The sequence below is a fragment of the Electrophorus electricus genome, chromosome 1 (genome assembly GCF_013358815.1).
Source record: "Electrophorus electricus isolate fEleEle1 chromosome 1, fEleEle1.pri, whole genome shotgun sequence".
Taxonomy (NCBI): domain Eukaryota; kingdom Metazoa; phylum Chordata; class Actinopteri; order Gymnotiformes; family Gymnotidae; genus Electrophorus; species Electrophorus electricus.
In genome coordinates this window covers 9,312,576-9,332,739 of record NC_049535.1, presented here as the reverse complement: position 1 = coordinate 9,332,739, position 20,164 = coordinate 9,312,576, and the positions used below count along the sequence as shown (strand labels likewise).

The 20,164-nt window shown below is 42.7% G+C and overlaps 2 protein-coding genes across 2 annotated transcripts in view; both read right to left on the bottom strand.

The window, feature by feature from the left end:
- Positions 1–7,696, bottom strand: part of rab28 (RAB28, member RAS oncogene family) — a 40,057-nt gene extending 32,361 nt beyond the window's left edge. Inside the window, exons 1-2 of the mRNA XM_027023121.2 lie at positions 7,484–7,696; positions 1,190–1,286 (exon numbers count right to left, since the gene is read on the bottom strand). Of these exons, the coding sequence (XP_026878922.1) occupies positions 1,190–1,286; positions 7,484–7,558 (172 nt within the window). The 5' untranslated portion in view covers positions 7,559–7,696. The remainder of the gene's footprint in view (positions 1–1,189; positions 1,287–7,483) is intronic.
- Positions 7,697–16,022: 8,326 nt separating this feature from the next.
- Positions 16,023–17,978, bottom strand: nkx3-2 (NK3 homeobox 2). Its single transcript, XM_027023115.2, has 2 exons — positions 17,367–17,978; positions 16,023–16,988 (listed from the first exon to the last, which is right to left on the bottom strand). Exons 1-2 carry the CDS (start codon positions 17,767–17,769, stop codon positions 16,552–16,554), a joined length of 840 nt encoding a protein of 279 aa, XP_026878916.2. The 5' UTR covers positions 17,770–17,978; the 3' UTR covers positions 16,023–16,551.
- Between the last annotated feature and the right edge of the window lie 2,186 nt (positions 17,979–20,164).

Below are 20,164 nucleotides of genomic sequence, written 5' to 3'. Positions count from 1 at the left end.
ATAGGGACCAGGGTGAACTCCAAAAGAGTCTTCAAGAGCATCAACACTATTGAAACAGGCCAGACCTGTAACATCACACACCTCCCTCCCTCATATTCAAGCCCCTTCACTTCAAACCCCTGCAAGCTGCAGGCCTAGTGAAGCAGCATTCAAACTAGACCAAATGAAACACGAGACCTCTAGACCAAACGAAACACGAGACCTCTAGACCAAACAAAACACATGACCTCTAGACTAAATGAAACACAAGACCTCCACACCAAATGAAACACAGGCATTCTAGACCAAACGAAATACAGAGCCTCTAGACCAAATGAAACACAGGCCTTCTAGACCAAACGAAGCACAGAGCCTCTAGACAAAATGAAACACAAGACCTCCAGACAAATGAAGCAGAGGCCCAGCAGGTTAGCTAACATTTCATACAAATCCACTGATTAAAAAGCAGCTTATGTTGGTGGCGGTATCAATTTACAAAACATTTCAATGGCAGATTTGGAAAACAATATAAGTGTGTAATGAAGTTAGCTTGTAATGTGATCAAAACAATCAGAGTTGTTAAAATGCAATTTTTTTTTCCTGTAACTAACAACAGGTCTTTCTGTGGTTGTAATGTTTATATGTTTATATACATATTTTTTATTACTTACATTTAAACATTACATACGTAATGTTTCTATGTAGTGCCTATGTAGTGCCGTTGTCCTGCCTACAGCCTGTGGTGCCCTTGTCCTGCCTACAGCCTGAGTAGTGCCCTTGCCCTGCCTACAGCCTGTGTAGTGCCCTTGCCCTGCCTACAGCCTGTGGTGCCCTTGTCCTGCCTACAGCCTGAGTAGTGCCCTTGCCCTATGCAGTGCTTCAGCCACAGATGCATGCATAACGAGCAGAGCACCCTTCAAAGGGCACATGTGTGCAACACGGATCCTTTAAGGATGAAATCATCAGCAGGTCCAGCAATCATCAGCAGATCCAGATTCTGACTGTGCGCGTGTGTGTGTGCACGTGTGTGTGCATGTGCGCGTGTGTGCACGTGCGCGTGTGTGCACGTGCGCGTGTGTGCCTGCGTGCGTGCGTGTGTGTGCACTTGTGTGCGCACGCGTGCGCGTGTGTGTGTGTCTGCGTGCGTGTGTGCGTCTGCGTGCGTGTGTGCGTGTGCACTTGTGTGCGTGTGTATGTGTGCGCACCTCACCTGGCAAGGTGATCCTTTTCAGGAAGAAATCCAGCCCTATTGTCTGTTTGTACTGTTTCCCGAAAGCTTCCTGCGCGAATTGGGTGGCGAGTGATGTCTGTGTGGCACAGAGAGAGAGAGAGAGAGAGAGAGAGAGAGAGAGAGAGGTGGGAGGATTAAAACTCATGAACCTTTCCATGAAAATTTCCATCAACTTAAAAATCAGGCAATCAAGCCATCTACACACTAAGCTATTTGAACATGCAAGATGTAATGATTAGAGCTCAAACGTTTGAATATGTGCTTGATCTTAAACATATCCAAAGCGTGGTAGAGCCGATGGCTGATTGTCAGCCACTCTTATGATGCAGGCTCTTTGCACATGGACACGTCAAACAGCACCGGCAAACAGCACCATCAAACAGCAGCGACAAACAGCACCGACCATTAAGCTACTAGTTAACGTTCACGTGTTATGTTTAGGCTACCGCTTAACGTTCACGTGTTATGTTTAGGCTACCGCTTAACGTTCACGTGTTATGTTTAGGCTACCGCTTAACGTTCACGTGTTATGTTTAGGCTACCGCTTAACGTTCACGTGTTATGTTTAGGCTACCGCTTAACGTTCACGTGTTATGTTTAGGCTACCGCTTAACGTTCACGTGTTATGTTTAGTCTACCGGTTAAGGTTCACGTGCTATGTTTAGTCTACCGGTTAACGTTCACGTGTTATGTTTAAGGCCCAGGAGACAGCAGGTGTGCAGTGATGGTCTACTTCCTGAACCCTTATTCTGGCACACACGTCTCCTGGATTCTCTTGCAGTCACATATTATCCCAACTAAGGATTTTCAGTTTTTGGGAGAGAGAATGCCCTCAAAAACCTGCTCTTGCATGAATCAACAGAGAGAGCAAGAGAGGGGGAGAGAGCAAGAGAGAGAGAGAGAGAGAGAGAGAGGGAGAGAGAAAGAGACAGAGAGAGGTAGAATGCCCCCAAAAACCTGCTCCCGCATGAATCAAGAGAGAGCGAGAGAAAGAGAGAGAGAGGGAGAATCCCCTCAAAACCCTGCTCCCGCATGAATCAACAGAGAGAGAGAGAGAAAGAGAGAGAGAGGGAGAATCCCCTCAAAACCCTGCTCCCGCATGAATCAACAAAGTAATTCACCCAAGAAACAAAAAGAAAGAAAGAAAAGAGAAACAGATTTTCTAATGCATCAGCCTTTTCTGGATCTGTGTAATTCTTTGTAAGCATTAAAGAATTATAGCAGAGCACTTACACACACACACACACACATACACACACATGCATGCGCACACACACACGCGCGGGCACACACACACGCAGACACATGCACACATACACATGCACACGCACACACACACACACAGAGTATATCCACCTCATGCTGTGCCTCAGCCCATATTTAAGAATTTTAAATTCCTACACTGTGGTCCCGCATGATCTTCTGTTATCTGTGCTAACATTGGAATCCTCAGAATCAGGGTCATTTGTCTTATGTCTGGCACTAGCACTTCTGTTATCGCTGTCTTATGTCTGGGACTAGCACTGCTGTTATCGTTGTCTTATGTCTGGGACTAGCACTGCTGTTATCGTTGTCTTATGTCTGGGACTAGCACTGCTGTTATCGTTGTCTTATGTCTGGGACTAGCACTGCTGTTATCGTTGTCTTATGTCTGGGACTAGCACTGCTGTTATCGTTGTCTTATGTCTGGGACTAGCACTGCTGTTATCGTTGTCTTATGTCTGGGACTAGCACTGCTGTTAACTTATGTGTTCCAGTTCTAGAGCCGCTAGAGCTGAAAATAATCCAACCAAAACACACAAAGCAAACAAGATTATGTCTTAAGGTTCACGTTTATATGGACTGACTAAAACAGAAGCAGCAATGGCCGCTTAAATGTCTGATTCGATTTGCTGGATCGAAGTGAAGGACATGAAACGTCTCTGTCAATGAGGTGACCAGGCAACTCTGTTGCCGTGGTGTTTTTTGTGAACCAGCTGTTTGTTCAGTTTCCTGGTTAAAATGATACAGACTGAAGGATAGTATTACTGTACTGTAAGTCCTCTGTTTGAGCATGTCATAGTGCCAAACCTCTGGCTGGAGCACACACCCACACACACACAAGAACACGGACTAATGTGGCGGGCCGTGTGTGTGGAGTTTTATAGTGTACTTTGGGATGGTCTTTCATTTATGCTGTTTCATGGCAATGTCAGGAGATGTGTGTAACTGTCACGTGTGCATGTGTGTAACTGTCATATGTGCACGTGTGTAATTGACATGTGCATGTGTGTAATTGTCACGTGTGCGTGTTTCTAACTGTCACGTGTGCATGTGTGTAACTGACGTGTGCATGTGTGTAACTCACGTTTGCATGTGTGTAACTGTCACGTGTGCATGTGGGTAACTGATGTGTGCATGTCTGTAACTATCACGTGTACATGTGTATAATTGTCAGGTGTGTATGTGTAACTGTCATGTGTACATGTGGGTAATTTTCACTTGTGCATGTGTGAAATTATCAGTTCCCATGGGTAAACTGCATGGACACAAACACACACACACACACACACACTGCGTGTAACCCAGCATATCCATACCCGTGCAGGCCCATAACCCTGCTCACTTATTCCTGCATTTCCATAATCCTGCAAGTCCATAATCCTGAACCCATAATCCTGAGAATTCCAGGGAGAGTTCGAGAGAAAGCTAGCAACCCAGTCAGTGATACTGCTGCAAGTGCAGTTTGAGTTGGCCCATGACTGAGAGTTTGATTCATTCAAGAGTGTGTGTGTGTGTGTATACGTGTCTACATATGTATCTATTTGTGTGCATGTAAGCATATATGTTTGAATGTGCATGCTTGTGTATACATAAGTGTGCAACTGTATGTGCGTCTTTAGGTGTGTTTGCATGTGTGTGTGTAATAAGTGCACAGGTGCCCTGGTTAAAAAAAAAAAAAAAACAAAAAAAAAAAACAGAGGCCAGCAGTAGACAGTCACAAACCAATAAAACAGATACAAACCAAGCCCTAACCCTAACCCTAACTCTAACCCCAGCCCTAGCCCTAACCTAAGACCTGATCTTAACCCTACCCTAACCCTAACCATAACTCTAATCCTAACCTTAACCCTAACCCAAACCCTGGCTCTAACCCCAACCCTAACCTTAACATTAATTGAAAGCCTAACCCTAACCCAAACCTAACCCTAACCCAGCCACAAACCAAGCCTTAACCCTAACTGTAACCCTAAACCTAAACCTAACCATAGGCCAAAGCCTAACTCTAACCCTCTAACCCTAACCCTAGTAAGGCAGAAACATGTCCCACCATGTCCCTGCAGAGATCCTGGCTTCTGGGTGGTTTTTAAAGGGTCTACTGAAGGGTCTGTGGGGTTTGCTGAAGTCTTGACTTCAAATTGCATGCCAGTTGTGGTTGTCAGAGAAGAACGATTTTATCATCAATATTTTTCTTTGCATATGTGTTCACAAAATAGTTCTGATATGTGATCTTTCATTCATAGCAGCTTTGTAGGAGAGGGAGAACATCTTCTGTCGACTAGGGTTCAGCGCACTGAAACCCTTCACAAGAGCTCAAGGCCCTCTGCCAAAGAGCAACATGCATTAAATTAGTGAAACATGAAGCAGGCTGGGTATGTGTAAGTGTGATTAGTACACGATGAAGCAGGCTGGGTATGTGTAAGTGTGATTAGTACACGATGAAGCAGCCAGGGTATGGTTTCGTATGTGTGATCTGTAGAAGGTGAAGCAGGCTGGGTATGGTTTTGTATGTGTGATTTGTAGAAGGTGAAGCAGGCTGGGTATGTGTAAGTGTGATTAGTACACGATGAAGCAGGCTAGGTATGTGTAAGTGTGATTAGTACACGATGAAGCAGGCTGGGTATGGTTTCGTATGTGTGATTTGTAGAAGGTGAAGCAGGCTGGGTATGTGTAAGTGTGATTAGTCCATGATGAAGCAGGCTGGGTATGTGTAAGTGTGATTAGTACACGATGAAGCAGGCTGGGTATGGTTTCGTATGTGTGATTTGTAGAAGGTGAAGCAGGCTGGGTATGTGTAAGTGTGATTAGTACACGATGAAGCAGGCTAGGTATGTGTAAGTGTGATTAGTACACGATGAAGCAGGCTGGGTATGGTTTCGTATGTGTGATTTGTAGAAGGTGAAGCAGGCTGGGGATGTGTAAGTGTGATTAGTCCATGATGAAGCAGGCTGGGTATGTGTAAGTGTGATTAGTACACGATGAAGCAGGCTGGGTATGGTTTCGTATGTGTGATTTGTAGAAGGTGAAGCAGGCTGGGTATGTGTAAGTGTGATTAGTACACGATGAAGCAGGCTGGGTATGTGTAAGTGTGATTAGTACACGATGAAGCAGGCTGGGTATGTGTAAGTGTGATTAGTACACGATGAAGCAGGCTGGGTATGTGTAAGTGTGATTAGTACACGATGAAGCAGGCTGGGTATGTGTAAGTGTGATTAGTACACGATGAAGCAGGCTGGGTATGTGTAAGTGTGATTAGTACACGATGAAGCAGGCTGGGTATGTGTAAGTGTGATTAGTACACAATGAAGCAGGCTAGGTATGGTGTTGTACATGTGTTTTGGGGTTTTTGGATGTGTGATTTATTTATACATCTCTGCTTTTTATTTCCTTGCTTTGTTTTTATAATTTCATTGCCTGTGCACATGTGTGTGTGGTACTGGTCTATACTGCTGTGTATGTAGATGTGTATTAGTGAGATACCCTTACATTAAGAAAGACAAGACACTGGGGCAGTCTCCTCTCTCTCTCTCTCTCTCTCTCTCTCTCTCTCTCTCTCTCTCTCTCTCTCTCTCTCTCTCTCTCTCTCTCTCTCTCTCTCTCTCTCTCTCTCTCTCTCTCTCTCTCTCTCTCTCTCTCTCTCTCTGTTCCTCACACATTCAGCCATTCATTGCTGTCCTTATCCTCCATCAGTCCGATGGAGGTTGGCATATATACAGCACGCTCTGCCTTTTCTCACGGACCTCTTCTCCCCACACACACATGGACAAACACACACACTCAGATGGCCACACTTGTGCTGTGTGTGTAGTTGTGAGAGTGTCAGTAGCATGTTGAGTTATGTGGTGTGTACGCAGATTTACAGCTGTGCTTCTAATTGCCTGTCATGTTCTGCATTAAGATGCTGTCAGTCACAAGTGATATCAGTTCTTCCCCAGCCCACCACTGGATTAAGCTCCAGGCAGCATTAGCAGGTTTACCCCAGCATACGCCAGCCTTGAGGACAGACCTGGGGTGGGATTTAAACACAGACCACCTCGCTCACAAAAGATCAAGGACACTACACCTTTAGAAAGAGTCTGATAAATGATCACAGCTACTACACATTCCGAAATCTGATGAATGTCCGGTTAAATCATGTGTCTAGAGAGAGTGTGAGAGAAACATTTTCCAGTTTTCCAGTACACAGGTGAAACTACTAGACTGGGAGACTCTTGCTTTTACACATAGCAGAGAATTACTGGTCCTATCAAGATGCTTGTGTCGCACATCTGCGTCGCTCTAACACGGTTTGAACTCAGTTTCACAGCACTGATGGGCATATGTGTGGTTGCTGACATGACCAGAGCTAGACCTCTGCTGAAGCTGTAATCACTGCGTAAAACACGGAAGCATACGAGTATTTTTTCTTTTTTTTGGGGGGGGGGGGGGGGTGTCCTCCCCAATAAATCCTGTTCACACTACTTATAATGTGATAGGTTGGAGGGTGTGAGCAGTGACCCCCACCAAAGTTGAAATGAAACCTGCGGCACTACATGGAAGACAAGCAGCCTTCGTATATATACACACACTTCCCAAAAAAATAAAAAGTTGGGACATTGTGTAAAATGTAAATAAGAATAGAATGCAACGCAACGTGAGAATAATGTAAAGCCTATAATTTAACTAAAAAGCCCAAAGCCCTCAGCGCTTCACACAGCTATCATAGTTAGCTAACTAACCCGCATCGCATTGCTGAGGACCTGGCGTTTACCGGCTAGGATAGCTAGGCTAACTAGGTTAACTACGAGACGCGGTAAATAAACCCAGTCACTCGTGTAGGCTGTTCCAGTCAAATCCCCTGCTTCTTTAGACATGCGATATGTGCAGGACAACACTAGTGTGTAATGTCGGCTAAGAGCTCGGTTAATAACACAGCCGTTTAGCGCAGAGCCGTGGTGCTAGCTCCCCGCTAACCACATCTTTATACCGCTAAACCGAGTTTTAATTCCCCTAACCGCAGTTTTAATCCCGCACCTTTCCCGAGGCTCCGTCTCCGATCAGTACCACCTTCAGCTGCCGCTCTTGGCCGTCTTCTTCCGAGTCGGACATGTTGTCGACGTACGCAAAGGAAGCACAAATGTACGCAATAAGAATGAGTGAAGCTGAAATAGCCTGGATGATAATAAGGTAATCCGACCATCAGAAAAAGAAAAGCGCTAAGCAACCGGCCGCCATCTTCGCTCTACAGGCATGTACCATTTCAGTGCTTTGCCATTTTACGACAAATACTAACAACCGTTGTACGGTACATGTGTTTTAAGAAAGTGTATTGTCTAGTTATCCAATGATTAACATGTCAATTTTTTAAAAAATACAACATGTCAAACACAGACCATGGTATGTGCGAATGCAGCTGTTCTCACTCCAACAGAGAGATGGACTCTTCCTAATGACGCTCGCTCGTCGCATGGTAACCGAGGTTCGCGACTGACGCTTGAACGGAGACTTGGACGGTTCACCTTTCAGACTTGGAGAATATATGACATTTAAAGTGTGAAAGCTGATTATATACATGTCACGGAGACTAATATAATAGTTCAATTCAGTTTATATATATATACATAATATTACGGGGGTTGTACCTTATTTATTGCACGATTCCTAGACATCTGTCAATTTTCACATCAATTACTTAAATAATTTCTTCTGCTTCACTCTTCAGCGAGTGTCCTCAGGGCAGACAGTATTAGCTATGATCCTAAGAACATGAAGAGAAGCAGCCAAGGTTTGCTGTGGCGCATGAATATGATTTAGATTCTGCGATGAATCGCTTTACACGTGGTGCTTGCAGGCATAATAAGCAAAAGGTGAGCTATATATCTTCATGGAAAAGAGCGAAAAGAAAAACGTACTCTCCAAAGCAAACGTCCACAATCAAAAATGCACCTCATGCTATTGATTGCCAAACAGGCTATATAGGATGAGTCTACACCATTGCTGGCACAATGTCCAGTTTAATGCAATCAAAATGTGATTTACTCCATTTCCAACAACCAAAGTAAGGGTCCAATTTCGACGCCATCTTAAGGGCCGTTCCAATACTGTATGATGTGAATTGTGTTCGTTGAGCCCTCGGAGGGGTGAGGGGACGAGGGAACACACATGTCCAGTTCAGCTGCAGAACTAGCGCCCTAACGCAGTTTCAATTCCAACAGGAAAATCAATTGCACAGTCATGTGTAAGTGTAAGCCGAAACCAAAAACTCTTGTATATTGAATATAAAATAAAAGTTTTAAAGATTCATACGAATATTACATTATCAAACTGGGTACCTGCATCATCTATTAATGTTCGTTACTTTAGCCTGTTGGCGATGTTCAGCTATTGCGATCATTCATTTAAATTGCCACCTTCTCATCAGGATGTCTCTGTAAACAGTCTAAACGTAATGCACTGGGCGCATGTTTGTGCAATGCACTGAGCGCATGATTGTGTAATGCATTCTCATCTCCTCCCTTGTGAGGTGAGGTGTCGGTGGAAGATTGGCAGGGCTAATAATAGAACTAACAGCCAAGAAAAATAACAATAAACATTAAGTAACATACATACACACACACACACACACACACACACACACACACACACATACGCGAGAGAGAAGGGAAGTAAAACTTGCAGTGTAGTACAAGTAAACAAGGCTTTCCAGATGTTTCAGACAAAGAAACTTCATCAGTTGTGCGTCTACACTGCCGTTTTTACTACATTGTTTTACTCTCGGTAACCAATATTTTTGCCTAAATATATATTTGTTGGAATCTGTTTGCAAAAACCTACAATATGCTCAACAATTTAGAACAACGGTTATTGAATTGTAAAATGCCTATTTAGGGTTTTTAAAGCCAACAAATGTATCCGTTCGTTCTCAATTATTTTACTGTTTAAATGGCTTATAATACAAATAGGAAGACAGTACGTTACTGTAAGCAGGGCATTTAGAAACGAGTGCTGCGTCTCGGACGGTTGACTCGTGTTTTACAGTTGTGTGAACAGATTTCAGGCGTCCAGCGAGTCTCTAACTTCTCCTTCCCATCTCCTGCAATAATCCCGGCTTTGTTGTTCTGGAACCATCGTCTGTGGGTCTAACAGACCCAAACTTTAACCTCTATAAATATAGGAGACGAAACTTGTGCAGAAACAAAGACGCACATGTAGCTGTTGATGGGCGTTTATTCATTTTATGAATAAATTTAACTTGAGTTAAATCCTTTTTTTTTTAATTTTCTCAAAACTGTAAGATGTGTGTCTCCGCGCAAAACATTTAAAATGAAAATGATCGTTTACTTCAGCTAAGTAGTTGTTTCTAGTAAGGAACTCTCCATCCCTGCTCCGCCACTACCCGTGTAATGCAGCACTGAACACATTTGATTGTCGAGGAGAGCGCAGATATTCTCACCTGGATGCGTGTTTGTGTGTGTGTGTGTGTGTGTGTGTGTGTGTGTGGCGGGGTGATACGTAGTTATTAATACAATGACATACTTCATGTTATTGACAACTTCACTAGTATATTGCAATACTATATTAAGATATATGGTGTGCTAAAATAATCAAGCTCTGCTTTACGTACACTATTTACAGAGACATGCACAGTTAAGCTATCAATTTTTACTTGCTTTGTTTAGTGATTTTATTCATTATCCTTATATGTTTCCCTTGTAGGGCCCAGTCAACTAAACTGCACGGCGCAAAATACACCTCTAAGTACAGTTTCTAATACAATGACATGAAATGAAATACAGTAAGAGCCAATCCTAAGGCCCACTCTTTGTTCTACTTAATGCATGAGGCGTAGAAAGTATCTTGTAGAAAATACTTTGTCTCTTTAGCAAAGATGAAATGATTGTATAGTCGACTAAAATCACAGCTAAAGACTCATCACCAAAGCGCTGACGTGCGTTGCAGTCATTAAGAGAATGACGAGTCGGTCGGCCCTAGATTAAGTTTTAAACGTTTTACACGCATTCAAACGCTGAGTAAGACCACGTACTGCTCGACTAGGAGTCAGATCCGTTCTCATAACGCATGCTTGCGAAAGTAAGTTTCTCTACACAAAGAAAGTTACAGGACATTAACTTGAAGCAAAGAGACAGTGGCTTTAATGTGTGTGCGTGTGTGTGTGTGTGTGTGTGTGTGTGTGTGTGTGTGTGTGTTCAAGCACGCCTTTTGGTACGTCTTTGAACCGGCTGGCGTCTGTAACACAGATACTGGACAGAGGGCCGATTAAAGCGAAAGAGAATTTAAAAACCAAAGAGAAACAAACAGAGAGTGGATGTTATGTCATCTATGTCAATAAAGAAAGCACAAGCGATTTAAAAAAAAAATGTGACCTTACTTGCATGTCACTGTTAATTAGGAAATTTTATATCACAGCCAGACAGTAGCGTACTTTGCTCAGGCTACAGTACATTATGGCTGAAAAATCTGTGACTCGATAAAAACCGTCACAACCGTCGAAATTGCGGACGTGTATCTTTATGGCGAGCCTAAACAGTGCTGTGGTTGATTTATCATTTTTAAAGGTTATCTTCTGTGTATGAAAGAGTTCTTCCACCCGCCGCGGGCTCAGTTCTTCATGTTCCACTGCATCGGGCAGGCCTGCGTGTAACTCAGGAATTCGTCCTCAGACGAGGAGTAAAAGAATGATTTTGGCGATTCATCGAGATGCTATCAAAATTTACAAACAGCCTGTTTTTTGTTTTTATGTTTTTGTTTTCCAAAACATACGCGTTTCCATTTATTGCAATGACAGACCAAATTCAATTTTTAAAAGCCATATGATGAAACAGTAGTATTTTTAACAAAAGAAATCTTCTATTACAAATCTTAGTTTTGTTCATTTTATTATAAAATACCCCATGATGAGTTATTGAATATTCGTACAGCACGCTGGATTGTTTCTGCTTAAAATAGCTGGCTCGTCTATTATTAGTATATTCTGTGGTATGGGCACGGAGGCGTTCATTAAGTTAAATCAAAACGCATGTGGGTATTTTACCTCTGACGAATCACTAATCTTCCGTGTAAATCACAGCGAGGACGACAATAATAAACAACAAAACAAAAATAACAACAACTACTACTACTACTACTACTACAACTAATAATAATAATAATAATAATTAGAATAATAATTGTTATTATTATTGTTATTATTATTATTATTATTATTATTATTATGAAAATACTAAATAATGCTAATAATAATAGCCGTTATTGTTGTTGTTGTTCTGTCTGTTATTATTAGTAGTATTGGGGAGTGGTTAATAAACGAATTAGCGACGAAAATACAGAAAAATATTTCGGAATGTCTTATCTTCAATAAAATGTTTATGATTATTTATTCAATTTATTTACAAATATACAAATATACCCTAAGTTGTATGACTTCGGCGTCAGTCTGAGTTAAGACGTTAACTCGTTGGCTCTCGCCAGCGCTTTCCTGCCCTCTGACAGGTTCTCCGTTTGTTTGTGCCATTCATAATTATCCGTGATACTCTGACATGTTTAACGGCACCACGGGGCGACTTCGGTGACTTAAGAGGCTCGAGGTTAACACGTGCAGGCGGACGGAGCACGAACACCTGTTAGGCATTTCCAAGCATGTCCCCAGCTGCGTGCTTCGGCTGGGAGATGGGAACATCTGCTTCACGTTACAGAACATCAAGGTTTCTCCGACATCTTCACGGCCACTTTGTCCACGTGCTCATTAGCGGAGTTATCCAACAAGTCGCGTGCAAGTGTTTGTCCCGGTAGGCCGCGCGCCGAGCAACACGGTCGGGCAGCGCGTCGGCCAATTAGCGCCGAACGCGCGTCAGTCTTCCCTGACGCGTGGGATGAAACGTGAGGACGCGGCGCTGGGAAACCTGCAGCTGCAATCCCCACCGCTCGCATTTAGCGAAAGCACATGTCTGGACTTTAAAAGGGCGCTATCCATGAGAAGTATAATTCAATTAGGCGATAAATGAATCGCTCGCAGGTGGAGAGGGCAGGCTCGGGGATTTGCGTGTCAGAACGCGGCACGTCTGAAATGCCAATTTTCTCTCATTAAACGCGAAACCCGATCTAGAACAACAACTGGCTCATGTCTCTTCGGGAGGGAAAATGATTCCTCTGATTAAGTGCCATTATGTATGTCAGGCGCGCTCTATTAGCATGTATAAAGAAATTGTCTTTGACGTCTCAAATCTTACCATAAATATACAAGCATTCTTAGGATAGTAAAAATATGAAGCGGGAAATTGCAGGGACATGGCAAAGTTTAAAGAGCCTAGGAAAACAGTCGGGCGTCCATATTAAACGTTGCCTAACTCGAGTCCTCGCAAATCAAACTCGCAACCGTATTAAGCCACGGGGAGCGATATCTCTTAACCCGGTGAATGATGTCTCTTAAACTGGCAGCCGTGTTTATTCTCGGTGACACCAGGATTAGAAGTGTTTGTTGTTTAGGCTATAAAACTGAAAAAAAGAAAAAAAAAAAAGAAAAAAAAAAAGAATGGAGCATGTGAGAGAAAGAAGGAGAGGGAGTATTGGGGGGTAGCTCCCGTGTGACAGACAACTACAGCTTGTATGATCTCCATGCCAATAGCATCTTGAGTGGCAAAGCGAAGCTCCATCTGCGAACCATTTCCAGAGCACACTGAGCGAGAGCCCATTTTTGTTTAATCGTGTTGAACTGAGCTCACTCCTGAGCAGGCTCGAGGAGGGCTTTGGGCCTACCTCAGGATTTTTATTTTTTCCGCACTAATTTCTGCGCATTTTCCCGGAAAGCTGAACCGTCCTGCGCATTTCCAGGGGAGAATTTAAAGGGAAAGTGCTGGGCACTTCGGTGAGGCGCTTCCGGTGCTTCCGGCGCACCGCCCTTGACGATGGATCTCCAAGCGGAGAGGAAGGCCTCCTTACGCAAAACAGAATCATTTGAAACCTCAAATTGTGTGGACCTTTGCCCGAACAGATAAACCACGCACTGTCGCTAGAAAGACGCCTATGAGTGAAGGGAATTAGAATACAGCGCTTAAACGCAGACCCGTAAATTGCGTTCTGGCTCTCTACTCACAAGCAGTTGTGCTGGGCGCCCTGACAGGCGACGCGGAGGCTCACACATCAACGCCCACAGCAAGCGCTAGTCACCAACTTCTTGTTGCTCCAGTAGTTTGTAGTCTGTATTTTTCTGCATCCATTATAATACGAGCTGTATAAAGCCAGCAGAGCTGCGTCCAATATCTGCCGCAGTGTAAAGTGGACATATGTGAACGAGTTCGCGTGTCAAGCGATGGGCGGCAAGTCACGGATGAAGTTCTGTCGCTGTGCCGTTAAAGAGAAGGCAAATGAAAGACGAAAACTGCACAAAGTCGTTTTTTTTTCTTAGTGTATGGGTTATTGAAAACACGACACAATGACAACAGTTGCACATATTATAATACAGTGATAATAAGTTCAGCATTTCCCCCGTGTTTTGTGTGCCTTATATCACTGGCTCTGGAACGAGAACCCCTTTTTAAAGTTTCAGAATGAGTACATCACCATCATTAAGTACCCTTTAAGGAGACCTGAACGTAAACAATCACGCACACAAAATGTTGTAAACTGACCTTCTGGACGGACGTCACGCACCGGCTGTAAAGCTCGTGGTGCTCAATGAATCTGACGTTGCACGAAGGAGATTTACATTCACGCGTAAATGCTGTTTTAGATTTCAGAACGTCACAACACCCGGCCCTTATTCGCTGCGGAGGAAACTTATTCGCTTATTCGTGCCGCCTCCACAGAGCCCCGGACTGCTGCTGCTGTGCACGCACGGGCAACGCGGAGCACAACAGAGCGCCCGCGCTCCTCCGGATAAGGGTGTTTGCATGTCACCGCGCATATTTGATTGGAAAGAAACGCACGCGCACTCTCTGATCCCCTGGGGCCTTTGTGCTTGGGTCTACTCTGTTGCAAGTGGCGTCTGATTTCACTTAGTTGCAAATAAGAGGACTGAAACGACCCTTTGTTGTGAGGCGTTTGTTATTATTCACTATTAGAGAATACTAAAGTTTGTGCATCATCGGTTATCTTTGCCTCCGAGCAGCGTGAAGTTAGGACGATCGCAACAGTTTTGAGAAACGCCGAGTCTCAAAAGAACATATACCAGAAGAGGTGCTTGCAAGAAGGATGACGAAGCATTTAAAAGAGGAATAGTTTTCGATAAAAGGATAGAAATAAAGTTAATTAAAGCCGTCAGATTGACGTACGTCCCCCATTCTGTGACACATCCTCTTTTGTGACACCGGTCTGGAATTAAAGAGGAGAGTGATGATTATGCAAAAAAAAACAAAAAAAAACCGCATAATGCAATTATGCAAACATAATGCTGTATTTGAAAATATATGAATGAATGTACGAATGAATGAACGAATGAGTGTATGAATGAATGAATGAATGAATGAATGAATGGTGGATAAATCCTGAAATATTATCGACTGGCAAAAAAGGACAAGCAAGAAAATATGGCAAATATAGACAGCGTTTTGAAATGCTAAAATAGTTGTGCTCTATCTAGGCAGTAAAAGCTCGGGAGTTGTCCTCGCGGTGATCTACGGTTCCAGAGTTGCTGTCACTTTGCAAGGCCGCTGAGTCGCGTGCATTAAATCACCGTGTCAGGTGTAGAGCTCCCCACCAGGCAAAGGTACTTTAAATCATGCTAACACGTTTTACTGCGCAAATGCAGATTTGGGTGACACGGAGGTCCATAAAATCACGCGTTAGGCCCGTGGTAGCCTATCTATCAACGTCATGAAAGGCGTCTATCAACGCCTTTCTCCAAGTTCAAGTTAATATCACAATATATAGCAAATATCACAACTAAACATACAATTACCTAACATGCAATTTATACTATTATTATATATCAAGCATGCGCATATCCATTATTATTGTTGTTGTTTTTGTTTTTTCTATAATAATATAATAATAATATATGTGTGTAAAATATATATATATATATATATATATATATATATATATATATATATATATATATATATATATATATATATAACAGTAGTTGTACTATTACTACTACTACTACTACTACTACTACTACTACTACTACTAATAATAATAATAATAATAATAATAATAATAATAATAATAATAATAATAATAAACTACAACAACTTGTCGGTTGCTCCTAAACACGTAAAAAAGATTTTCGTTTTCCAGAATTAAAAATATATATATATATGACGCCACGTTTACATGTATTCGTAACGGCGTTAAGAAATGAGCTTTTCTACTTAAAAAAAAGAGCCCTTCTTCTCGTGTTAATTTTAGTAATTAATAATGGATTGTGATTTTCACTTTAAATTGTACGACGATACATCCTCCTGTGTAAGTTTATTATATTTAATATATTAGAGGTTCACGAGTTATAGAGGTTTATACATTAGAAGTCCGCTGTTATAATATTTCACTTGCTAGTTCTATAACTCCAGCAGTCTCAACAGAGAACAAAACACGAGGGACAGACGCTTCAAACTATGCTTCATATTTTTTAATGTTTGCTTTCGTTTTCAATAAACAAAACATTTACACTATTAAGAAATCATATTGATAACATTTCGAGGATTCATATTAATGCCACGGCTCACTTAAAAATACGATCAACAGACCTTCAAATCAATGTTTTTCTTCTTTTTTTAAAAAGATTATACTATCTGAAAGGTATGGAAAGTGCCGGAGTCTTACCGTTACCGTTAACCTACACCCGCAGTAACGGCTGTATTCACTTGAAGTGCAGCTCTCCAACTGGAAGGAAAAAAACGTTTCAAAAGCCTCTATGCCCCGTGAACCGAAATGAATAACATTCCATACATTCAGAAAAAAAAATAATACCAAAAGTATCATAATACCAACGTGATATCATTTAAGTCTTTAGAGAGGCACAGGGTTATTTCAGCTTAAAACAGTTGAAGGTAGTTATTCGCAAATATCTTCCCTTCCTGGTCCCTCGGATGGTGCAGATTGTCTTAGTTCGCGATGGAGAATAAATACGAAAGTGTGAGGTCTCACTCATTCCCCGCGCGGGCCGAAAGACTCCACGCGGGCAGGCAGTACGCGTACGGGTAGTAGTAGGACGGCTGGAGCGCGAGCAGCGGGGGCCGCAGCAGTTCCCCCGGCGTGTACTGTCTCTGGTCGTCCCGCACTAGCACTTTCACGGCCACCTTCTTCGCCGCGGGCGCCGAGGCCAGCAGGTCGGCCGCCATCTGGCGCCTTTTCGTTTTGTACCTGCGGTTCTGGAACCAGATTTTGACCTGCGTCTCTGTCAGCTTCAGAGAGGCCGCTAGATCCGCGCGCTCGGGCCCGGACAGATAACGCTGGTGGTTGAAGCGGCGCTCCAGCTCGAACACTTGCGCGTGAGAAAAGGCGGCCCGCGAGCGCTTTTTCCGCTGTTTGGGCTGATCCGAACTCTTCTCGCAGCCCGTCTCGTCCGCGTTATTGGAATCTGCAAAAAGGTATAAGCGTTTAAGTTTCAAGTGCTTTCATGAAGTCATTTTGGTTTAACACGTTGCATTCGAAGATTTCCCAACACCAACAAAATGTTTCTAACAAGACGGGCCTATGCTTCATCTGCGCTGGCAGTGTAGGATGGGAAGTTTCAGAATGTTTTGGAAGCAGTCGGGGCTATGAATAGGTCACCACATCTAAATTCAGCAGAGTTAAAGAGGTCTTTCATTTGGCTCGGCCAATTCGCTGCGCGCAACGGCGTCTTCGGTCGATAAATGAGTCTTCTTGAGACAAATAAACTTGGCTATCGTTAAGCCTTACTAGGCATCTCTTTGGACCCTTTGGGCACACACGGATTACCGACGCGCAGACTCACCAGACACATTAGCGGATAGCTCACAGTCACTCAGTCCTTTTGAGTTATCCACAGCAGTGGACTCGTGGTCGGTTTCGTCCTGAAAGCTTTCATCCAGGGCATCGGATGCAGGTATGTCTCTGTCCTTTTCACAGCAGGACCCTGCTTTTGCTTTGCTCTCGTTATCGTCGCTCAGCCCGGAGTCCGAGTCGCAGCTCTTGTTTTCGCTCGCCAGGCAAACCCTGTCTTTGCTCCTACAAGGGGAGGAGAAGTCGTCGGGTGCGCCGTCCATTTCGCCAAATATTTTCCAGCACGCAGTTTTCGAGAAGCACACGTCCAGATCTTTTAAATGACGCCCTTCCTCCTTTTTGTTCAAAATGGCCTGAATGGAGAACGGCATTAAAGAGTTGCTCCGCACCGCCATGGCAAGCTAGAAAAAGTCTCTTTTGCTGAAATAGAAAAGTTACACAATCCGCACTGGTTGGAGACTCATCCGCATTTCACTCGCTCTGCGTTAGGGGTTCCCGTCACCGGTAGGACTCTCATTTCGCCCCTGCCTAGAGGCAACGGGAAAGCTTTTCGGTTATCCTGACACGCGCCGCTGCTCATCTGCGCGCTCTTGCGTGCTCCGGACCCCAGTTCGCGTTCTGGGTGCGAGTCACGCGGCGCCTCCGACCCACTTCACCTGCGGGTGACGAGGAGCCGAAACGCTCTCCTATTGGACTAGGCGTCGGAGGAGGCCGCTTACGATTGGCCCTCGTCAGCCCCGACACATTTCCAACGCTTCAGAACAGCCGTGCGCCCTCGGGCGTTAACCCTTTGACACCTGACTGAGAACCCAGGCAGAATGCTCAACATGTCCTTTTGACTGTTTACCAGTTTCCATTTATCAAAACGTTCATACATTACACAAATCTACGAAACTGATCCCATAACGTGTTACAAACTGCGTAAAGACTCTGAGTGAAGATATATCTACTGTCCCATCTCAGGTATTCTCGGTGAGTGGCTCTCCCAAGCGCAAGTGATATTACTGTTACACAGCTAACAAAAAATAAAGAGGCTGCCAGCCTTTTCTTTGGCCCTGACCATTTGCAGAACTGCAGTGAAAAGATACTCCTCTATGCACAAGCCCACAGTGCCTGATTTCAGTTAAAAGGCGAACTTGGGAGCATATTGTCAAATTACAAAGCCACATATTGTCCCTGTATGAATAAGAGAGCGATATGACTTAAAAAGAACTGTGATAGTCCACCGATATGCGTTATTATGTAGCCTAGTGTTTAGACATAATTAGCAGCAACACGTTTATGTGGCTATTTTCAAAACATCTATATTTTTTCTTTTTATATGCGTTTTACTTAGTGGGCGTGCTAGTGGTCTGGCGGTGATTTTACATTAAGAGGAACTGTGATTTTACATTAAGAGGAACTATGTGAATGTCGATTGTGTTAGGACCGTAGGGATACCCCATTGGATTCATAACATTTTAATGAACGCGCGAACATGCAATGTTTATATTTTCGCAAAACGAAAAACAGCAACCCGCAAAATATTTTTTAAAAACTGCAAAAGTAAATCTAGAACTACTGTGGCCTCCGTCTTGGATTACAGATGATCTAGAAAAGAAAAAAGGATTTGTTTCTTTAATCAACAGGATTTATTCTCCAATACTAATGTGTTATATGTAGTTACTGTCCGCGTTTATTCTCCGTTTTCTTCTAAGTGAATGTTTAGGCGCGCTTGGAGCACAAACCCGACGCTTAATCAACGTGAATGCGTAGGCCTACATAAAACACAATTGCCTTTGTATTCACAGGTGCTGCCCTTCGCATTCTATTTCCATAGACCACACCATTTAGATAATCCGCTGGGATAAAGATAAAGAGAAGATTTAAAAACACATATCCACAAGCTATTCAAATTTTATACGAATCTATTATCTGTTTTCGCTGTTAATCAATAACGTCAGATAAACGGTCTGTATTATAGTAAGAATGAAGCATTTGGTTAATCCTATCTAATACGAGTTTAAGGTCATGTTTTTGTTAAAATATGTTCAATCATCGCATTGTACACACACACACACACACACACACACACACACACACACACACACACACACACACATATATATATATATATATATATATATATATATATATATATATATATATATATGTATATATAAAGCTGTTTAATCGTAAATGATAAATGCATGATCAGTGTAGCCAGGTTTATGCCATCGGTTCGTTCATGATGTTTATGATGTCCCGTCACAGAACCAACACTGCGGGATCAGGACGGGTGGAGACCGGCCCGTCTCAGTGGTGTCATTAGGGCTGTTATAGTGATTTATTCTGGTGCAAAGGCCTGCCACGCTGCCGAGGTACGCACATAACCAGTTCTTCGGCCAGTCGGCCAAACCATATAAAAGATGCGCTATTTATGCTGCTTAAGATTTTAAAAAGCATTTTACAAGACATTATTATTATTATTATTATTATTGTTATTATTATTATTATTATTATTATTATTATTATTATTATTATTATTATTATTATTGTTATTATTATTATTATTATTATTATGGACAGAATAATGGACAGAGAGACCCATTATTGCTTAAATTATATTTATAGACTGTATTCTTCGGGTAATTTTTGTATCATCTTGAAATAAGTTAAAGATGTTTGAGAACATTTTTTTTAATTTCAAATATGTTACGTACACAATATTACTACTTTTGTATAAAACCTACGGAAAAGTTCTTTTCAGTGTTAATACCCGGTCGGCTAGTGTTTCAGAACACTTAATTT